The 20,657-nt window shown below is 45.5% G+C and overlaps 2 protein-coding genes across 2 annotated transcripts in view; both read right to left on the bottom strand.

Annotated features, from left to right (window-relative positions):
- The window catches only part of GLB1 (galactosidase beta 1), a 114,990-nt gene extending 96,931 nt beyond the window's left edge, over window positions 1-18,059 (bottom strand). The window contains 1 exon segment of the mRNA XM_017892923.1: window positions 17,840-18,059. Coding sequence (XP_017748412.1) covers window positions 17,840-17,914 — 75 coding nt within the window. The 5' untranslated portion in view covers window positions 17,915-18,059.
- On the bottom strand, window positions 10,655-17,647 carry TMPPE (transmembrane protein with metallophosphoesterase domain). Its single transcript, XM_017892924.1, has 2 exons — window positions 17,548-17,647; window positions 10,655-15,128 (listed from the first exon to the last, which is right to left on the bottom strand). Exon 2 carries the CDS (start codon window positions 15,018-15,020, stop codon window positions 13,659-13,661), a length of 1,362 nt encoding a protein of 453 aa, XP_017748413.1. The 5' UTR covers window positions 15,021-15,128; window positions 17,548-17,647; the 3' UTR covers window positions 10,655-13,658.
- Window positions 18,060-20,657: the final 2,598 nt, after the last annotated feature.

Raw genomic sequence — 20,657 nt, 5'->3', positions numbered from 1 at the left:
CCGTTGGATATAGGGTGAAGGCAGAGGAGGAGAGTTTTTTGTTTTTGAGACAGGGTCTTTCTTGCTCAGTTGCTCTGGCTGGAATGCAGCAGCATGATCATGGCTCACTGCAGCCTTGACCTCCTGGGCTCAAGTGATCCTTCCACCTCAGTCCCCAAGTAGCTGGGACCACAGGGTTGTGCCACCATGCTCAGCTAATAATTTTCAAATTTTCTGTAGAGACAGGATCTCACTATGTTGCCCAGGCTGGTCTCCAACTGCTAGCCTCAAGCAATCCTCCCACCTCATGATCCCAAAGTTGTGGGATTACAGGCATGAGCCACCGTGCCCAGCCTGAAAGGTGTCTTTTTGTTTTTTTGGGTTTTTTTTTTTGAGATGGAGTTTCACTCTTGTGGCCCAGGCTGGAGTGCAATGGCGCAGTCTCGGCTCACTGCAACTTCCGCCTCCCCGGTTCAAGCGGTTCTCCTGTCCCAGCCTCCTGCCCCACGCCTGGCTAATTTTGTACTTTTAGTAGAGACGGGGTTTCACCACGTTGGCCAGGCTGGTCTCGAGCTCCTGACCTCAGGTGATCCGCCCGCCTTGGCCTCCCAAAGTGCTGGGATTACAGACGTGAGCCACCACACCTGGCTTTGAAAAGGGTTTTAAAAACATGCCTACATCAGCTGTAGCTCTGTGAATGGTCTTGTGCAAGCTCAGTATGCTTTGTGCTGATTGTCTCAACTCACACTCAGATCTCAAGTCTTTTTGCCTTCCTGCCCCAACACTGGGGGAACGGGTTCAGCCCAGAAGTCCAGGGGCACTGGGTAGTCCATGCCCCTGGGGGCAACCTTCAGCCAATGAGTCACAAAGAGGGTGGAGAACTGCATTCTCTTGTCTTTTAGGCAAACAATTCTGGAGACACTTTGTGCACTTTTCAGGAAGTCTCAGAAGAATCATGTCCCGGTTCCCAGAGTGATAACCCCGATATGCATTCTGACCCACACTGTCCCTTCTTTCCACCTGTCCCTCGCTCCTATGCTCTTGGATCACTTCTCAAACCACCTGCACCCAATGTTCTGCTTCTAGAGGGACCCAAAGTATGACAATTGGTAACAGGAGTGGCCTCAAGAGCAGATCATCAGGATGTGAATCTGCACCTTGTTGTCTCATGAATGTCAAATAGCAAGAACCCTATAGCTGGTGCTAAGGGGCGTGGTAATGCCTCAAAGACAAATACCAAGTCCCTCAACTATGCGGGACCGGGAGGAGGCATGGAGAGAAGGGGAGCAGTCGGTATCTGCACTGGCTCCACCCCTGGAGCGGGGCAGAGGTGGGGGTTACTGGTCATTGAAAAGAGTGTGAGGTTAGCTGGCTTTTATTAAGTGATTTGGAAGCTTTAAAGACAATGACTGTTTGATGGGCTCGGGTGAGCCATCCACTCAGGGCATCCTATGAATGTCAGAGGCTTCTGTGGCAGTGTTTAAAGAGACTCACATCTCCGGCCAGAAAAGTAAGACCTAACCATGGGGGTCACTGAGAATGGATCTTGAGGGGGAAAATCCCAGGCCAGATTTGGGGAAGTTACTGGTAGGGTGTATTCTCCCATGACCCATATTCTATTGGTAAGAGCCCAGTCTCTATGCTGTTGGGAGGATCCTTGGAACCTAGACATGACACTGGTTAACAGGAAATGAGGTGAGGATGCCAGGACTGCATCCTGAGAAAGGTATGGAATGGCTCAAGAGGTGGGAATGTAAAAAGGATGACCAGAGACCCCACTACCTGGCTCTATTCCCCAGGAGAGCCCAGAGAACGCTCCCTTCAGGAAGGAAGGCACTGGTGAGGAGGGCCCTGGCATGCTTGGGAAGCCCATCCTCTGGAGGCAAGAATGACGGGGGATGCTGCCATGGCAAGGGACGCTCTAGTGTCACTGGGGATGATGAGGTTCTGGCATAACCAACGTGGGACCGCTTAACCATCAGCAGCAGGAAGGCATAATTACCACAACGACCAGCAAGGTCACAGTGGCAACCAGGGTGTGCTGACCTGGGGACCAGGAATGACCTTACCCAGTGGCTCATAAGCCACACATTTCTGTGGGGTGAGATGGCCAGGCAATCGGCAAGAGTACTGCTTGACATATTTAAAAACTTGTGAGCAAAAGGCTGATGTCAACAACTGCATGGAAAATTGAGATTCCTACATCCAATTCCCAGCTTTGAGCCAGTTCTCCAACATACAGTCAACAAAATTTGACTGAAGGAAAGGTTGGATGGATCCCCTTGAGGCAGGTCCCTATAACACCACCCCAAGTCCACACAGTGAATATTCCTCCAGTCCTTCCCAATAAGATTCAGGGTAACAGGCACCCCAAGGCCACCCCCTTCTGAGGACTGTTGGATACAGTGTGAACTGACATGGTAGCACCAGGGAACCTGAAATGCCATCACTCTCCCTTATCACTCTTAGGCAGGCCAGAGATAAAGGGAGCCTTGGCCCCAGTCCTTTTCACAGAGAGTCCAACCAATCAGAGGATCCGTCACACAGTTATTTCCCTGGCTCTGAGCTGAAAGTGGGATGGTTTTACATAATGGCCTGCAGAACCCTCATCATGAGTAGGAGCCACCATGGATCAAGGGGAAGCTCTGGAACTGCCCACTCCCCACTCTCACTCAAGATAAATCTGAAGCAAGACCACAATCCTCTGGGAATTGTAGTTATGAGTGCCCCCTCCAAAAAGACTTAAAGATCATTTCCATCATGTTCATTCAAATCGCCTGTGAGCCTCCGCCAGAAAAAACAGATCATGGTACATGACGGTGGCCACTTAATTAACTGAGTAATAGCTCCAACAGCAGCTACCACATGGGTGTGGGATTACTACTGGGACAGAACGACACAGCCTCTGATATTTGGTTTGCAATTAATGTTCTAATCTTTTCAAATCCTACTGATAAAAAGGATTGAAAACAGTTCGTGAGTGGGCAGGACAGCAGTATATTCTCCCTCTTGCCTGGGGCTGTGTCCACTGCCCTGCTGTATCACACGAGACCTGGACTGTCTGTGCATTCATGGACTGTCGTGGTCTGAGAGATGAACACCACCACGTTATTTGAACCAGGTGAGCAGGGGACATGTCTCTGAAACAACAACCTAGAAAAGCCACAGAGAGGGGATGAGATGAACAGCTGCAGAAGCAGTATCAGTTAAAAGACAGCTCATCATTGTTGACTGTCACAACCAAAGTAAACAGGGACAGTCCACTTCATGGACCCAAGGTGACCCCTCTCAAAAGTTACGGACCTAAGAAGATCCCATCTAAAGAGCCAGCTTCCTTTGAGCTTCCTCTGAGCTGTGGCACCACTGACAGAAGGCGATCAAAAAAAGTGGCAAAGGCCAGGTGTGGTGGCTCACGTCTGTAATCCCAGAACTTTGAGAGGCTGAGGCAGGTGGATCACCTGAGGTCGGGAGTTCGAGACCGGCAAAACCTCATCTATACTAAAAATACAAAAATTAGGTGGGTATGGTGGCCCATGCCTATAATCCCAGCTACTTGGAGACTGAGGCAGGAGAATCCCTTGAACCTGGGAGGCAGAGGTTGCAGGGAGCCGAGAGCACACCACTGCACTCCAGCCCAGCCTGGGCAACAAGAGCAAAACTCCGTCTCAAAAAAAAAAAAAGTGGGAATAGGAGGAAGAAAGAAGGAAAGGAGGAGGAAAAAGGAGACAGAAAGAGAGAAAACTGCCTTCAGAGTGTATTCCCCCCAAATGCAAATAATGCAAGATTTGACCTGAGTGCAAATTCTATCCTTCTAAATGAATTGGCGCAGGAATGCAATACTGAAGACACATACTTTTATTTCATACTTGCAGAAGTGTGGAAGCATCAGTATTTAGTGCATGAGGTCACAGAAAACTTACAAAAAGCAATTCTGAACAAACCAAAATTCATAACTTCTTAAGGCCCCCCATTAACGCATCGAATACTGGAGGGAAAAAACCCAGCAGTACAAACAAAACACCAAATACGTATCAGGAACCTAATACTGGCCAATGTAATTTTTAAAAAGTTATTTATTCAGGTTAGATTATTTCAGTAATAAATAAGCATCTCTTTTAAAACAAAAATTAAACACAACACAATATTGACATCATCAGGTAATGTGAACACCCTCCAAGTTCCCTAATCCCCGGGACTAAAAATAATTATATTTGTATTACTTGCGCACATTCCTTGACTAAAGAAATAAAAGAAGCCCAGTGACATCGCAGATTCTGGGTCATGCTGATTATGTGAAGATGATCTGTCTTCAGGTCCCTCAGTGTAACTCTGGTAAGCACCTACTCAGCAGATCTTAATCCCCAGCACCCTACACACCCCTACAACTCACCCTAGAGACTCAAGGGCCTGGGGGATTCCTGACATGAGCTGTTCAGCTCCAGGATGGCAGAGACCCAGTCCTCTTAGCCTGCAAGCACCCTGGGGCTGAGAGAACATGGATAGAGGCAAGGGGAGAGGGAAGGGGCTGGAAGGCTATTTGCATACCACGGACTTCTCAGACCCCTCAGTTCATAGAACATAGAGAAAGAGAAGAAATGTTTCAGGTGACTATGGGTCAAACTCTGATTATGTCAGAGCTAAGAGCCTTCCAAACACCACATGTCATGGAAGCACCATTCCATCAGATAGGCTGGAGAAGGAAAACAGGTGCAAGCAATGGTGATAATCTATATGGAGATAGAGGAATCTGTGGATAATCTGCTCTAGCTTATGCTTTCAATTTTTATTAACTTTATTTTTTCATGCCTGTCTTGTGCCAAAAACATTTTTGTTCAGCATTCCAAAAGACTGGATAAAGGCAAATCACAGTGGAAGAGGAGGAGAAGTGAGCACAGCTTTGGACTGATTCCCAATCCTCACGGACTCTGGACATGCACAGATTCAAAATATGTGCCCCCTCATCTCAGAGAAAAGGTAAATGCGCAGTCTAAAAAAATAAAATTAAATTTAAAATATATAATTTCTTTAAAATTAAAACATACAGACCTAACTTTCCACACTACATTGACCATATGTGGCCTAAGGATAAAAATACAGCTTAAACTGCATTCAGGGAAAAAACAAAAGCAAACTGCATTCAGTAGACTTCATCTTAATAACCACATTGACATTACTACTTTGGTTCTGTTATATATGTAGTAAGATAAAAAAACTAAGTAACTACATTAGGTTACTAAGAACCAAATTTTTCAGTACAAAAGAGAAACAGGCTGGGTGCAGTGGATCATGCCTGTAATCCTAGCACTTTGGGAGGCTGAGGTGGTCGGATGGCTTGACCCCAGAAGTTCCAGCCTGGGCAACAACATGAGATCCCATCTCTATAAAAAATAAATAAAAGTTAGCTGGGTATGGTGGCACACGCCTGTGGTCCCACCTACTTGGGAGGCTGAGGTGGGAGGATTGCTTGAGCCCAGAATAGTTGAGGCTGCAGTGAGTAGTGATGGTGCCGCTGCAGCCCAATCAGAGTGACAGAGCAAGACTCTGTTTCAAAAGAAAAAGAGAGAGAGAAACAAACACAAAATCAAACAAAATTAAGAACCCCATAATCAGGAGAATCTCTGTACCTTCCCCTCAGTTTTGCTATAAGGCTAAAACTACTCTAAAAAATATAGTTCATTAAAAAACAATAAAATCCATAATCTCTCATTTGAATTGGAAATACTAGTACACATTTATGATTTGTTTTTTTCTCCCTAAAAAAGTATTGCATTTCCTAGCAATACCCACAGACACAGTTTGGAAATGATATCAGCAGGCAGCAATCTAATCTAAGCAATCTAACCCGTAGAGTGCCTAAATTGTGGTCTGCAAACATTTCCCACTAAAAGTAACCAGAACTGCTTCGTCAAGAAATTAGTTAATCCAAGTCTGTGGCATAAGATGTACAAAACAGCGCTAGAACTATTAAAAACAAAAAACAAAAAACTACTGGGGTCTCATCAAAACTACAAGATGACAGGGCTCCAACCAGCTCAAGTGCAGTGGTTCACACCTGTAATCCCAGCATTTTGGGAGGCTGATTACAGGTTCACATCAGTAATCCCAGCATTTCGAGAGGCTGAGGACTGCTTGAGGCCAGAAGTTTGAGACCAGCCTGGGCAACACAGAGACTCTGTCTCTACCAAAAAAAGAAAGAAAAAAAAAAAAAAGAGCCAGGTGTGGTGGTGCGTGCCTGTAGTCCTAGCTACTTGGAGGCCAAAGTGAGTGCATCGCTTGAGCCCAGGAAATTGAGAGTGCAGTGAGTTCTAGTCACACCACTGCACTCCAGACTGAACAACAGAGCAAGACTATGACTCTAAAAAGTAAAAAATGAAAAATGAAAAGGTCCCAACTGGCTAAAGATGGGCTATTTTGAGTATTAAAAGATGTAACACTTTGATGAACTAAAAAGCATCAGACATATCAAATATCTAAATATCTAAATTCCTAACAATATTTTCACCCACTCAGAAGAAAAGCTTATTGGTCATTCTTGGAGGCTGCTGTCGTATCAGCTCATTATGCTATAAACTAAGGAATCAAGTGAAAGAATCTAGTATCGGTCTTGCCTTTGTTATAGGCTTTTTCAGAGTAACCACACAATTGTTGAGGAGAGTTCTTTGTAAAGGATCCGTAGCTAGTAAACGCAGGGGAAAAAAAGGATGGAATTTTACGAATCATCATTTTGCAAACTTTAGTGAAATAATGACATCAGACAACAATCACCAATGACTGCTGAAACATTAAATGGAAAGATAATGAGGAATTTTCTAGTGGAGCGATCAAGCTGACAACACCTGGGCCGACAGGTCAATCTTAGCATCACTGAAGATGCAATGGTCTTCCTACCCAAAAAGGGAAAAGGTTGAACCTGAATCTATCCAGCCTCTAGCTCTAACCTTTAGAGAGCTTTAGCTCTACGAACTCACAGAAAATATGAACATGTTAAATGACACCAAAATCCAAAATGCATAAAATTTTAAGACATACGACCCAGATAACTTGAACAAATAAATGGTATAAAATAAGGAAAAGGGGATGTTATAGACTCAAGGAAACTGAAGAAACACACCACAGGCAAAATATAGACCTATTTTTCGCCTGTTTCAAACAAAATAACTATAAAAAGACAATTCCATAAGAAGAAGAAGGAAAAAAAAACCCAAAGCTAGCAAAAGACAATAGAAGATTAGAGCAGAAATAAACAAAAGAGAATAGAAAGATAGTAGGAAAAAAAAAAAGTTGGTTTTTGAAAAAAAATCAACAAAATTGAGAAACTTAACTAGATTTTAAAAAAGAATATATAAATAAATCGGAAATAAAGAGAGGGCATAATAACTGATGCCACAGAAATAAAGGATTGTAAGAGAATAGCATGAACAACTGTATGCCAACAAATTGGATAACCTAGGAGATATGGATAAATTTCTAGACACACCCAGCCCACCAAGACTGAATCATGAAGAAACAGAAAATCTGTACAGACCAATAGCTATTAAAAACATTGAATCAATAATCAAAAACCTCAAAGAGGCTGGGCATGGTGTCTCCCATCTGTAATCCCAGCACTTTGGGAGGCCAAGACAGCCAGATCATTTGAGGTAGGAGTTTGAGACCAGCCTGGCCAACATGGTGAAAATCCGTCTCTACTAAAAATACAAAAATTAGCCGGGCGTGGTGGCGCGTGCCTGTGGTCCTAGCCACTTGGGAGGCAGAGGAAGGAGAATCGCTTGAACCTGGGAGGCGGAGGTTGCAGTGAGCCAAGATCATGCCTCTGCACTCCAGCATGGGTGACAGAGCAAGACTACGTGTCAGCACATGGGTGCGCGCGCGTGTGTGCGCGCGCACACACACACACACACACACACACACACACCTCAAAGAAAAACCTAGAACCAGATGGCTTCACTGGAGAATTCTACCAAACATTTAAAGAAGAATTAATACCAATCCTCCTGAAACTCTTACAAAAGTTGAAGAGAAGGAACATTTCCAAATTTATTCTATGAGACCAATATTATCCTAATACCAAAGCCAGACAAATACATTACAAGAAAACTACAGTACGATAATATTCCTGGTGAATATTGATGTAAAAATCCTCAACAAAATACTAGCAAACTGAATTCAACAATGCATTAAAAGGATTATATACTATGATCAAGTGGGATTTATTCCTAAAATGCAAGAATGGTTTAACATATAAAAATCAATCAATGTAATACACCAAATTAACAGAATAAAGGGCAAAAACCACATGATAATCTAAATTGAGGCAGAGAAAGCATGACAAGATTCAACACCCTTTCATGATTTAAAAAAACCCAACAACTCAACAAATGCAAAATAGAAGAAAACTACCTCCACATCGTAAAGTCCACATGTGAAAAGCCCATAGCTAACATCATACTCAATAGTGAAAGACTGCAAGCTTTTCCTCTAAGATCAGGAACAAGACAAGATGTCTGCTTTTGCCACATCTACTCAAATAATTTTGGAAGTCCTAGTCAGAGCAACTAGAAATAAAAGGCATTCAAATTAGAAAGGAGATGTAAAATGATCTGTTTGCAGATGACATAATCTTAGATGAAGGAAACCCTAAAGATTACACACACACACACACACACACACACACACACACACAAAACTGTTAGAACTAATAAATGAGTTCAGCAAAATTGCAGGATACAAAAGCAACACACCAAAATCAGCTGCATCTCTATACACTAAAAATGAACAATCCTAAATGGAATTTTTAAAAATTCCATTTAAAAAAGCATCAAAAAGAATAAAATACTTAGAAATAGGCCTAAGGTGAAAGACTACACTGAACACTACAAAACACTGTTAAAAGAAATTAAAGAAGACACAAACAAATGGAAAAAACATCCTATGTTCATGGAGTGGAAGATTCATATTGTTAAGATGTTCATACTACCCAAAGTGATTTACAGATTCAACACAATCCCTATAAAAATCCCAATAGCATTTCTTGTAGAAATAGAAAAATTTATCCTAAAATTCATACAGAATCTAAACAGACACCAAATAGACAAAACAGTCTTGAAAAAGACTGTTGAAAGACTCATACCTCCTGATTTCAAAACAAAGCTATAGTATTCAAAATAACATGGTAATGGCATAAAGACAGACAAATAGAGCAATGAAAGAGAATAGAACACCCAGAAATAAACCCTTGTGTATATGGTCGAATGATTTTCAACAAAGATGTCAAGACCTCTTGATGAGAAATTCTTCAGAAAACAGTGCTGGGAAATCTGGATATTCACATGCAAGAGAATGAAGTTGGACCCTTATCTTACACCATACACAAAAATTAATTCAATATGGGTTAAAGACTTAAACATAAGACCCAAAACTATAACACTCCTAGAAGAAAACATGGGAAAAAAAGCTACATGATATTGAACTTGGCAATGATTTTTTGGATATGATGCCAAAAGCACAAACATAAAAGTGAAAATAGAGAAATGGGCCTACATCAGACTTTAAAACTCTGTGCATCAAAGGTCACAATGAGTGAAAAGGCAATGTACAGAACTGAAGAAAATATCTGCAAATTACATATCTGATAAGGGGTTAATACCCAGAATCTATAAAGAACTCCTACATCTCCACAACAATAAATTAACCTGATTTAAAGATAGGCAAAGGGCTTGAACAGACATTTCTCCAAAGAAGGTATACAAGTGGCCAACAAGCCCATGAAAACATGCTCAACCTGGATAAACAAAATGTGGCATAAAAATACAACAGAATATTACTGTGGTCCAGCCTTAAAAAGAATAGAAATCCAGTCAGGTGCCACAACCTCAAGGTCATTATACTAACTGAAACAAGCCCGCCACAAAAAGACAAAAACTGCATGATTTCACTTCTATGAGGTATCTAAAGTAGTCAAAGCCATAGAAACAGAAAATAGAATTGTGGTCACCAGGGGCTGGAGGAAGGGGGAAATGGAGCCTTGTTGCTCAATGGGTATAGAGTTGCAAGATGAAAAAGTTCTACAGATCAATTAGATCAATTTCACAACAACGTGAATATACTTAACACTGTTGAACTGTTCACTTAAAAATGGTTAAGATCAACAACAACAACTAAAAGAACAAAAAAAATGGTTAAGATAGTCAATTTTTTGCCACAATAAAAAATATAATTGAGATAATCAGGAAAAACTAAACACTAACTCTTCACACAATTAATTGCATTTGAATCCTATACTCATTTGTGACAGATACAGCTACTTAATACTCAGACAGTGGAAAGAACACGTCTTTAAAAAGGTCGAAAATCTGGCTACTAGCCCCAAATCTCCTAACTAGCTATTAGATGATATTCAAGAATCACTGTTAATTTCATTGGATATGATAATGACATTATAGGTATGCTTTTTGAAAAGGATTCATACTGAAGTAATTTTGGGGTAACATTATGTTTTCTATGATTTACCTTAATATACTCCAGTCAGAAAATAAAGAGTACAAGTGGGGCAGGGGTAGCCGAGAAAGGATGGCAGAATGGTCCTGTCATCCTTGTGAAAGCTGGGAGATAGGTACATGTACGAAAAGTTTAAAACAAACCAAACAAAATACGATGGGAAAAAAAGCATGGATGAGTATTTGGTAGGAATGGAAGCAGGATTAATTTATTGAGATTTTGTAACAGCATCATATACTACAGATGCTATTGCTAATCTTCAAAAAGCATTGCATTTCAATTTGCATCTAACAGACTAAAAATAAACATATGAAATTGAAAGAATGATCAAGCTTCCAGTAATGTTTCTCACCACTTCCCCCAGCCACAAACAAACAAAAAAAAGAAGGTCAATGGTTTACGAATGTTGAACAGAGGGAATAAAGGTGTCATGGAGTCCTGCCCACCAGGGCCAGAATCTGGACAGTGATGGAGAAATTTCTGCTGGAAAAATGTCCGCCAAGTCAGGGAATACAAACCAGATATGAGAGGGTGTTGATGTTGTTTCTCAGATACATAGGATGGAGCTGTTTTCTTTCTGCTAATAGAAAGCAATCAGTCAAGCAAGGACTTCAGAGTGGATGAAGGGAATATAAGACCACACAATGATGGCATTCAAGAGAAAGAAAAGAGGTAAGGATGCAAAATTAAATTTAAAAAAAAAAGGACTTCATGAAAGCTAATTTCATCAAGCCCAGGTCACTGATGAGAAAGATGTAAAATCAAGAAATCAGTGAAATAACACATAACAATGTGAGTTAATGTGAGTCAAACATTACCAGTGGCACCAAACAGTGGAAGTGAAATGACACCATGTAGCCCACCTGGTGAAATCCAAAGCGAGAACTGAAAGGGAGGAAGGATGATTCACAAAATGCAGTCGGGTCACAAGAAAAGTGAGTTTGGAAGGACAGGGAAGAGAGAAAAGAATAAGGAAACCACCAAAGTTTCAACTCAAAGATACATTTTAAACTGCATGGGATGGCCCACTGTCAATACTGTGGCTGCCTGGGAACAAAAAGGGTGGTCTCCAGATCCCCCAGAACTGCACTATACACCAGGAGAACAAGGAGGAAAGGAAGAAACCCCCTTTGCCTGCCAGAATGCGCACGAGGGAGGAAGGCAAACCCCCAGCAGTTGCTGCTTTAACACATCACTGGCCCCAGCAGCAGGCAACTCGTTACCCACTCACATTCCCCAGGACTGGCTGCTTCATGAATCCTCCGGACACCGGTGCCCAACAGTTCCTTAGCAAGCTCCACTGGAAAGCTGAAAAATTAACACTGAGTGTTCACTGTGCACACTGTGCCATGTGGAACTCATGCACAAGGCTTGATGGATCCCTCCTGACAAAACAATCTTGAGGTAGATGCGATAATTATCCCCATTTTAGGGTTGATGGAAACCAAGGCTCAGTAAGGGAAAGTCACCCACCCACTGCTGCCCAATGAGTGAGTAGCAGGGTTAGCCTCTCCAGTCAAAGCGAGTTTCTTCACTCTTCACTCCCCATGGGAGGAAGACTATCCATCACAAGCCTAAATCACCCAGCAGGAAACTGGCCCAGCCCTGTCTTCTCAGTGAGGCCTTTTCTAACACAGGTGCTTATCTCCATCTCAGGATCAAAGGATCTGTTGCTTCCGGCAAAAGGGCCAGACCAACAGGGTCACTCCGGACATCATAATCCCTGCCTGGTTTTTCTATGGGTCTAGAAGCCAGCAGGGATGGCCCTATCATTTGGTGGCCAGAGCCCAAGGGCAGCTCTTATAGGGTCAGGCAAGTGGGTTGAAGCCACCTAGCAGGAAGAACAGTCTCTGCATTCCACAGCCAGGCCCAGGGAGAGGAGTCTGCAGGCCCTGCCAGAGGCACACAGCACTGCCACTCCCATGCAGGCCTCATCTCCCCCACTGACAGAGTGAACCCGGCTGCTCACAAAAAAATCAAACCCAAATGTGGGGTCGGAGGTGGAGGGTTCCGGTTTCCTGACTCTTCTTCAAATGTAAGACATCCTACACTGAAACTAGCTGACTCCCTTCCAGGTTCCGGTCCATGCCGGTATGGGTAAGTTGAAATCAGCCTCAAGCAAACCACTTAGAAAGAGCACGGGGTCCTAGGCCCTTGTTCGTTCTCTGCACTGTGAATTGGTGAAATGCATTTGAATCCTGCGCTCACCTGCAACAGACCACCTGCAACAGACGCAGCTACTTAATCATCACATGGTGGAAAAGCACCGCTTTTACTGGGAGGTAAAAGACCTGGTTTCTAGCCCCAAATCTCCTACACATCTTGTCATATTGCCTGTGCCTTCTCTCTCTTTGCCTTGGTTTCCTCATCTCCAAATAGGGAAAAGCAGCCTGTCCCCAGTTAGCTCCCCAAAGGGTTGTATAAAATGAGGCAAGGGAGGCAAAGCTCTCCGAATTCCTAAGCAGCCACGTTCTCACCATCACCGACCACAGCGCCCACCGTTCTTCTCCCCCAACCTTGCCCCCAAAGGCCCAGGAGCACAGACAGTTAAATAGCATCCTTCAAGGCCTGGAACAGGAGGAGCTTTGCATTCCAGTGGATTTTGCTGATGCTCTCAATAGAAGTGATCCTGATAGAAGCAGAGGAAAAGAAAATATTCTTCTCTAGCAGCCAGAGGGCCCTTCCATCTTGCCTGTTCTCCCAAATTACCTGGCAACACTGCCCCTTCCCCAGAAAGGCTCTGGATCAATGATTCTGGAAACCAATTAAGTCCTAAAGACAGTTTTAAAACACCAAGAGAAAAATGCTCCTGCTCCTCCTCGGCCCCACCTTCTAGAGGTATTCCTTTCTAGCAACCCCAAGGGGAGGTTCATCCCTTGGAGCTCTGCAGGAGAAGGTCCCCACTCCATACCACCTGGAAAATAGAGGGGAGTACTCATATATGTGACCTTAGTGATCTCACAAGTGCATCAAAAAAAGCAACCAGCCAAGGAAACGGTTAAACCGCCTGAACATGCCAGGCAGCCCCACCAGGAGTCACTGTTTGAATCAGGCTTGTGACCAAGGGTGTGTAGGCAAGGCTGGGTGGGCAAGGCTGGAGGGGAAAAGCAGGCAAACCACTCTGAAGCAGGACGGAGGATCGAGGGCAAGGGCAGGGCAGAGGTGCACAGAGCAGGGCCGGTTCAGGGAGACCGCCGCAGGATGAGCTCTGTGATCTCCGCCCTGCTACCCAACCTCATGGGTATCCCGTAGTAGGCTGTGCCCGGGCTGACATACACGAAAGTAGCCTGGGCCACTTGGTAGAGACCAGCAAAGAAGGGATTCAGGAGATAGGCTGCTACGTTCAAGGGGAAGATCTGCCCAGCATGTGTGTGCCCAGAAAGGATCAGGTTAATATCTGGCCGAGCCTGGAGAGCTCTCTTGGCGGCCAGGGGCTGGTGAGCTAGCAAGATGATTGTGTGGTCTGGGCTGCAGCCCTCCAGGGCCTTGTCAAGATCCATGCCATGGCCAGAGTAGTGCAGGATGTCTGCTTCAATATCGTCCACCCCAGCCAAGCAGATCCAGTCCTCATCCTCACTCTCACCGCCACTGCCACCACCACCACGTTGGGCCCGTGTGGCGGAAATCTTCACGTTCTCATTATGAAGAGGCTGGACATGCAGGGATTCCAGAAGTGCAAACCAGTTGCTGACATCTGACGTGTAGTACTCATGATTGCCTGTGACGAAGTAGGCGCCGAGACGTGAATGAAGCTGGCCCAGAGGAGCGACAGCCGTCCGCAGGACCGAGGCTTCCGAGTCAGAGAGGTCACCCACGATCACTGTGACATCTGGTTCCAGTACATTCACCATCCTCACAAACATCTCCATCTTGGTCCTGCCCACTGTGGGGCCCAAGTGAATGTCTGAGAGGAGCACGATCTTGAGGTTGTTCATTGAGGCAGGCAGCTGATGGATGGGCACCTCCACAGTTTTCACAGCCGGGGGCTGTGCAGCATTCAGAATCCCGGCCACGCTGAGCACAGCAGTCACTCCCACTGCCAGGGCAGGCCTGAGCACCAGCTTCCTTGTCTTGTCAAGGCTGCCCACGACCCTACCACTGCGCCAGGCCAAGAGCTGGTAGGCCTGCTCCATGCCGCTGAGGATGCAGAGGAAGAAGAGCATGATGATGTAAGCACCCAGGCAGGAGTAGGCTGCCAAGGAAAAGAGATAGGGCTCCTCGGCCACTAAAAAGAACATGGTGAAGAAACTGGAATGGGCCAGGGCCAGAAATGCCAGAACCACTACCTTCCAAAGCTGAAAACAGGTTGACTCCGCAGCTGGGGAGTGGCAGAGGTTGCTAACTGTGCTGCGCCAAATGTAGAGGGAGCCAATGAGCAAGAGCGAGTTGACAAACAGGGCTAGCTGCAAGCGAAGCAGCCAACGCCAGGCCCTGAGCTCAAGGCTGTCTGCCAGATATGAGCGGGAGGCGATCATGGACACGAAGACAGTGATGGCAGCCAGGGTGGCCTTCGCGCCTAGGGACAGCTGCCTGAAGATGGCCATTTTCTCTGCTCCTAGGAGACTCCCCAACCAGTTCTGTGCTGGTGGACTCTGGAAATGAGTTCCTTAGAAAGGACAGTGGCCAAGGAGAGGTTTCCAGGTCAACTCCGCCTGCAACCAGGAACCAGCATCAGCTTTGTGGGATATTAGAGCATCCTTGTACCCATTCAAAACTCAAAGGCCACTTACATCTGCCCAACCCACCTTGAATCCAAGCCACTCAAATACCAGTGAGTTGCTAGCTATACTTTATTATCCAAAAAGAAACTCACAGCATTGTGACATGATGGGCAGTTTTCATTTTCTTACCACATTTTCTATGTTTAAAGTTTCTCTAAGTGAGCATGCACTTGTTTTACAAAAATGTTCCAAATCAGCAGTATTCAAAGTGCGGTCTGGAGAGAGCCCTTCAGGGGTCCAATTAGTCAAAACTATTTTTATTATAATTCCAAGCCATTACTGCCTTTTCCATTCTCACTCAGTCCTGAGGGTGGAATTTTCCAGAGGCTATGTGACATGTGATATGGCAACAGATTTCATGCAGAAATAAACATGAAAATTTGACTGTCTTCTATTAAGAGACATTGGAAGAGATTTGCAGAAATGTAAAACAGTGCAACTCTTCACCCTAAAATTTGAGGACAAATATTATTGTTTTTCAAATATATATATTGTTTATTAAGGTGTAATGATGTATTATTTCTTAACAAATAGTTTAAAATATTCTCTAGGGCTGGGCACAGTGGCTCACGCCTATAATCCCAGCACTTTGGGAGGCCGACGCAGACAGATTACCTGAGGTCAGGAGTTCAAGACCAGCCTGGCCAACATGGTAAAACCCTGTTTCTACTAAGAATTCAAAAATTAGCCAGGTGTGGTGGCAGGCACATGTAATCCCAGCTACTCGGGAGGCTGAGGCAGGAGAATCACTTGAACCTGGGAGGTGGAAGTTGCAGTGAGCCAAGATCATGCCACTGCACTCCAGCCTGGGCGAAAGAGTGAGGCTCTGTCTCAAAATAAATAAATAAATAAATAAAAAATAAAAAAAGGAAGAAAATATTCTCTTAATTTCTAGGACAGCTAAAATTTAGTTAAAATTTGAGAACCGCTGGGTCACGAGGTCAGGAGATCAAGACCATCCTGGCTAACGCAGTGAAACCCTGTCTCTACTACAAAAAAAAAAAAAAAAAAAGTTGGGTGTGGTGACGGGCGCCCGTAGTCCCAGCTACTTGGGAGGCTGAGGCAGGAGAATGGCTTGGACCCTAAAGAAAGTAAACAAGGAGATAATGAAAAGCTAGACTGCTAGTATCTTTCTTCAGCTGTGGGCACAGGAGCCCAAGAGGGACACCTGGCACCTGACATGAGAATTCCTGGGGTGATGCCAGCCTCCCTGTGTGGGCCTCAGGTATGGTAGCCACAAGGCATCCACCCTGACCCAATGATGCTGCACTAGACTGACGAGCTTACATCAGACAGACTGACCCTGTCCACCTGCTCCTGGTTCATATAATCCTTCTCTCTCTCTCTACCCCCACTCCCAGATACTGGTTAAAATCTGCCTTTCCTCCAGCCCCTTACCCTGCCACTGTTCTCCTGAACTGTGCCCCAGTTCCACCTTCCCCAGTGGTTCTCACAGCTGGCTAGCTCTGACTCCTAAGGTCCTACGGGCCTTCTGGACAAGAACTCTGTCTACATACTGGGGTTAGGGGAACCACAGACGGGGTGAAGAGGGAAAAGTAAATAATCTGTGCTGACTTTTTCCCAAAATGAAAACATTTTCAGCAGCTGTTTTCCAAATACTTAAGATGTTCAATCTTGGTTTTAGATAAATGTACCACTTTTCTCTGCACTAGGCGCGTTATTGAAAGCCCTATTAAAGGGTGTAACTTACAAGTCGACGGTGTCAAATGCCACCAGCTCTTACTTAAAGCGTGCTGCAGGCTCAGCTCACCTATACCCTGAAGGAACCAAAGTTGGTTCGCGGAACGTGCAGAGTAGCAGCTTGCAACTATCCACTCTCCTTTCCGCAGGTGTGATGCAAACCTCCCCAGGCAGCGCTTAGGAACCCCCTAAGCCCGTCGCCTCAGCTCGGACGAAGCGAGTGAAGCTGCCCTTCCTCTCCCACCAAACGTGCACGCCCCGCACCTCACCTATTCGCCTCGCCATACTTCCCCCCATCAATGCTGGGATCCCCCGGCAGCCTGCCTATTCCCCTACGCAACCTGGACCCCCAAACGCCGAAGGAAAAGGGTCCCACAAATACAAAGAAACACCGGAGCCAAAGGGCAGGCGACGGGGAGTGGTGAGAAGGGAACAAGATGCACGAAGAGGGAAAACACCCAGAGGGAAAATAACCCAGTGCTCCCACAGCAGGGGCCTCTCCTGACCCCATTTTTCTCCTTCCGGAGCGCTCCGCAGAGCACGAACTGGGAAAGCGAGGGCGCCCCAAACCAGAACCGGAGGCACCCGCTAACCCGCGCAACTTGGAAGCCCCTCCCGGAAAGCCAACTTAGGAAATCTTTAGGCGCACCTCGTCTCACCACCTCGTTACAGATAGGGAAGTGGGTCCAAGTGCAGAGGGCAGCCGGAGCGGAACGCCCAAGCGACCGAGCTGCCTGGAAGGACGCGAGCCCCCCCCGGCCGGCCCCCGACGGGAAGGCCGGTCCACTGCCTGCGTTCCGCCGGCCGCCTGCCTGCTGGGGGACACTTCGCGGCTCAGGCTCTCCGCCCTGCGGGACCCCGGGTGGCTGCGGCCCGAGCCCGGTTCCCCGCCAGCCTGTCCCCTAGCAATGCCTCCCCGTACTCGAGTCCCGCAGACTTACCCGCAAGCCGCGCGTAGGGCCCAGAAGCAGCAGAGCCAGCAGCAGAAGGAGGATGCGAACCAGGAACCCCGGCATGGCCACCAGCCTCCCGGCTCTGCAGTCGGCGCCCAGGCCGGCCGCTACGCGTCACTTGACTAAGGACCCGCGGCCTGGCACCGCCCCTCGTCGGCCCAGCAGCCAGCCCTCGCGCCTGCTCAGCCCCGCGCTCCGCCCCACTGTGGCCGAGCCTGGCGGGTGGGGGCGTTTAGGAGGCTGCGCGCGGCCGCGTGACTCCAGGATAGTACTATCTGGGTTTTGCAGGCGTCTTCCCTGGGAGGGGACCCTTTGCAACGGCAATCGGGAGGCCCTGCTTTCAGCAGCTTGATAACGCGCCTCGGAGACTGGACATTAATCATGGTCTCCCTGTTTTCTGGCTTCCTTGAGAGAGCAAAAGAGGGAAATTGTTAATTACTAAACTTAAACGCCCTAGATCGAATCCGCGTATCATATACAGGCTCTTTGAATAATTCTAAACTAGGGGTTAGCAAAATGTGGTCGGTCCCTGGAGCCACTGTATCAACTCAGCTGGAACTTGTTAGAATGAAAATTCTGCTCACGCCTGTAATCCCAGCACTTGAGAGGTCAAGGCGGGCGGATCGCCTGAGGTCAGGAGTTCCAGACCAGCCTGACCAATATGATGAAACCCCGTCTGTACTAAAAATACAAAAATTAACCGGGCGTGGTGGCATGCGCCTGTAATCCCATCTACTGGGGAGGCTGAGACAGGAGAATCCATTGAACCCAGGAGGCAGAGGTTGTGGTGAGCCGAGATGAACCATTGCGCTCCAGCCTGGGCAACAAGAGCGAAATTACGTCTCAAAAAAAAGTTAAAAACAAAATAATAATAATCTTAGTTTGTGCCTTGGTGTTCCAAAAAGCCTTTTACATTGTATAACAAAGTAGCCAAAAATTCTGTTTGTTCACTCCTTTCTCCTTTCCTACTGGACATTTCCTTGAGAGACTGAGAAAGTATCAGTAACTGGCTTTTCTTTCTCAGGTTTTTGTTTTTTGGTTTGGGGTTGTTTTTTTTTTTTTGTTTTGATTTTGTTTTTTTGGGACAGGTTATCACTCTGTCTCCCAGGCTGGAGTGCAGTGGCGCGAACACGGCTTACTGCAGCTTTGGCCTCCTGGGCTCAAGCAATTCTCCCGTCTCAGCCTATCAAGTGGCTGGAACTACAGGCGCACACCACCACACCCGGCTAATTTTTGTATTTTTTGTAGAGGCAGGGTCTCACCACGTTACCCAGGCAGGTCTTGAAGTTCTGGGATCAAGCAATCTGCCTGCCTGCACCTCCCAAAATGCTGGAATTACAGACATGAGCCTCCGTGCCTTGGCTTCTTTTCGTGCCTGGAGTACCAATTCCGTGTGTTTGCACTGTGAAGTCCTTTCCAAGCTCTGCAATTCTAGTTCAATATTAAAAAACAAGGGCTCTGGAGGCAGTACACTTGAGTTAGAATTCCATCTCTGCCACTTACGATCTGTGTGACTGTGGGCAAATTAACCTCTCTGAGCTTAGTTTCTTCGTTGGTAAAACAGGGATAATAATATCAAATTCACTGGATAATTGGGGAAATTGCCAGAGATGATGACGATAAGAAGCTTGGCACATACAGGATGTTAGTGGGACAGTTGCTGAAATCAGAATTAGACTTGTAGGCTAGATTAGTACCATGTATCAGTGTTCATTTCCTTTTTTGGGGGTGGGAGGACAGACCACTCTGTCACCCACGCTGGAGTGCAGTCGCACAGTCTTGGCTCACTACAACCTCTGCCTCCCAGGTTCAAGTGATTCTTCCGCCTCAGCCTCCCAAGTAGCTGGGATTGCAGGAACCCACCATTAGGCCCGGCTAATTTTTGTATTTTTAGTAGAGATGGGGTTTCACCATGTTGGCCAGGCTGGTCTCGAACTCCTGACCTCAAGTGATTTGCCCACCTCGGCCTCCCAAAGTGCTGGGATTACAGGCATGAGCCACTGTGCCCGGCCACATCAATGTTAACTTTCTGATTTTGATAATGGTACACAGTCTAAATATGAAATAATAGTTTTGTATTCGTGTATTGATTTGGGTAGTGGTAATTTTGGTAATGGTTATATAAAAGAACATCCTTGTTTTTAGGAAACAAAAGGGCATCATCTTTGCAACTGATTCTCAAACAGTTCACACACACACACAAAATGTAGAGAGAGAGAGAAATGGTATTCCAGGCATGAAAAGAACCTGAGAAAGAAAAGCAAATGTGGTAAAATGTTAACATTTGGAAAATCAGTGAAGGAGTTTCTTTTTACTCTGTTTTCAACTTTTGTTTCTAAGCCTGAAATTATTGCAAATGAAGTTTAAAACAAAACAAAACAAAATCCTTACCACGAGGCAGATTCAACTTTTCTATCTTCTTTCCTACTCTGTACACTCAAGGTTATCATGTGCAATAGGTATTTTTCACTAAATTGAGGTCAAAAGGGTTTAGAGCAGGAGTTGGCAAACTAAGGGCAGAGGATCAAATCTGGCCTGTTGCCTGTTTTTTTCTTTTTTAAAATTATTTTTTATTAAGAATCTGCACAATTTGCTGCCAGTTTTCTATGGCCTGCCAGCTAAAATGGTTTTACATTTTAAATGAATAAAAAAAATCAAAAGAATAATATTTTATGACATTTGAAAATGATGTAAGTTTCCTGTGTCAGTGTCCATAAATAAAGTTTTGTGGGGTTGGTTTTTGTTTTTATGTTTTCTGTTTTTTTGAGACATAGTCTTGCTCTGTCACCTAGGCTGGAGTGCAGTG

Source organism: Rhinopithecus bieti, unplaced genomic scaffold (genome assembly GCF_001698545.2).
Source record: "Rhinopithecus bieti isolate Rb0 unplaced genomic scaffold, ASM169854v2 scaffold_22039, whole genome shotgun sequence".
Taxonomy (NCBI): Eukaryota; Metazoa; Chordata; class Mammalia; order Primates; family Cercopithecidae; genus Rhinopithecus; species Rhinopithecus bieti.
The sequence above is the reverse complement of the archived record's forward strand: the minus strand, read 5'-3'. Positions and strand labels throughout refer to the sequence as shown.

Coding starts and splice junctions, on each gene's coding strand:
- TMPPE (XM_017892924.1), bottom strand. CDS start 15,020: ATGGCCATCTTCAGGCAGCTGTCCCTAGGCGCGAAGGCCACCCTGGCT.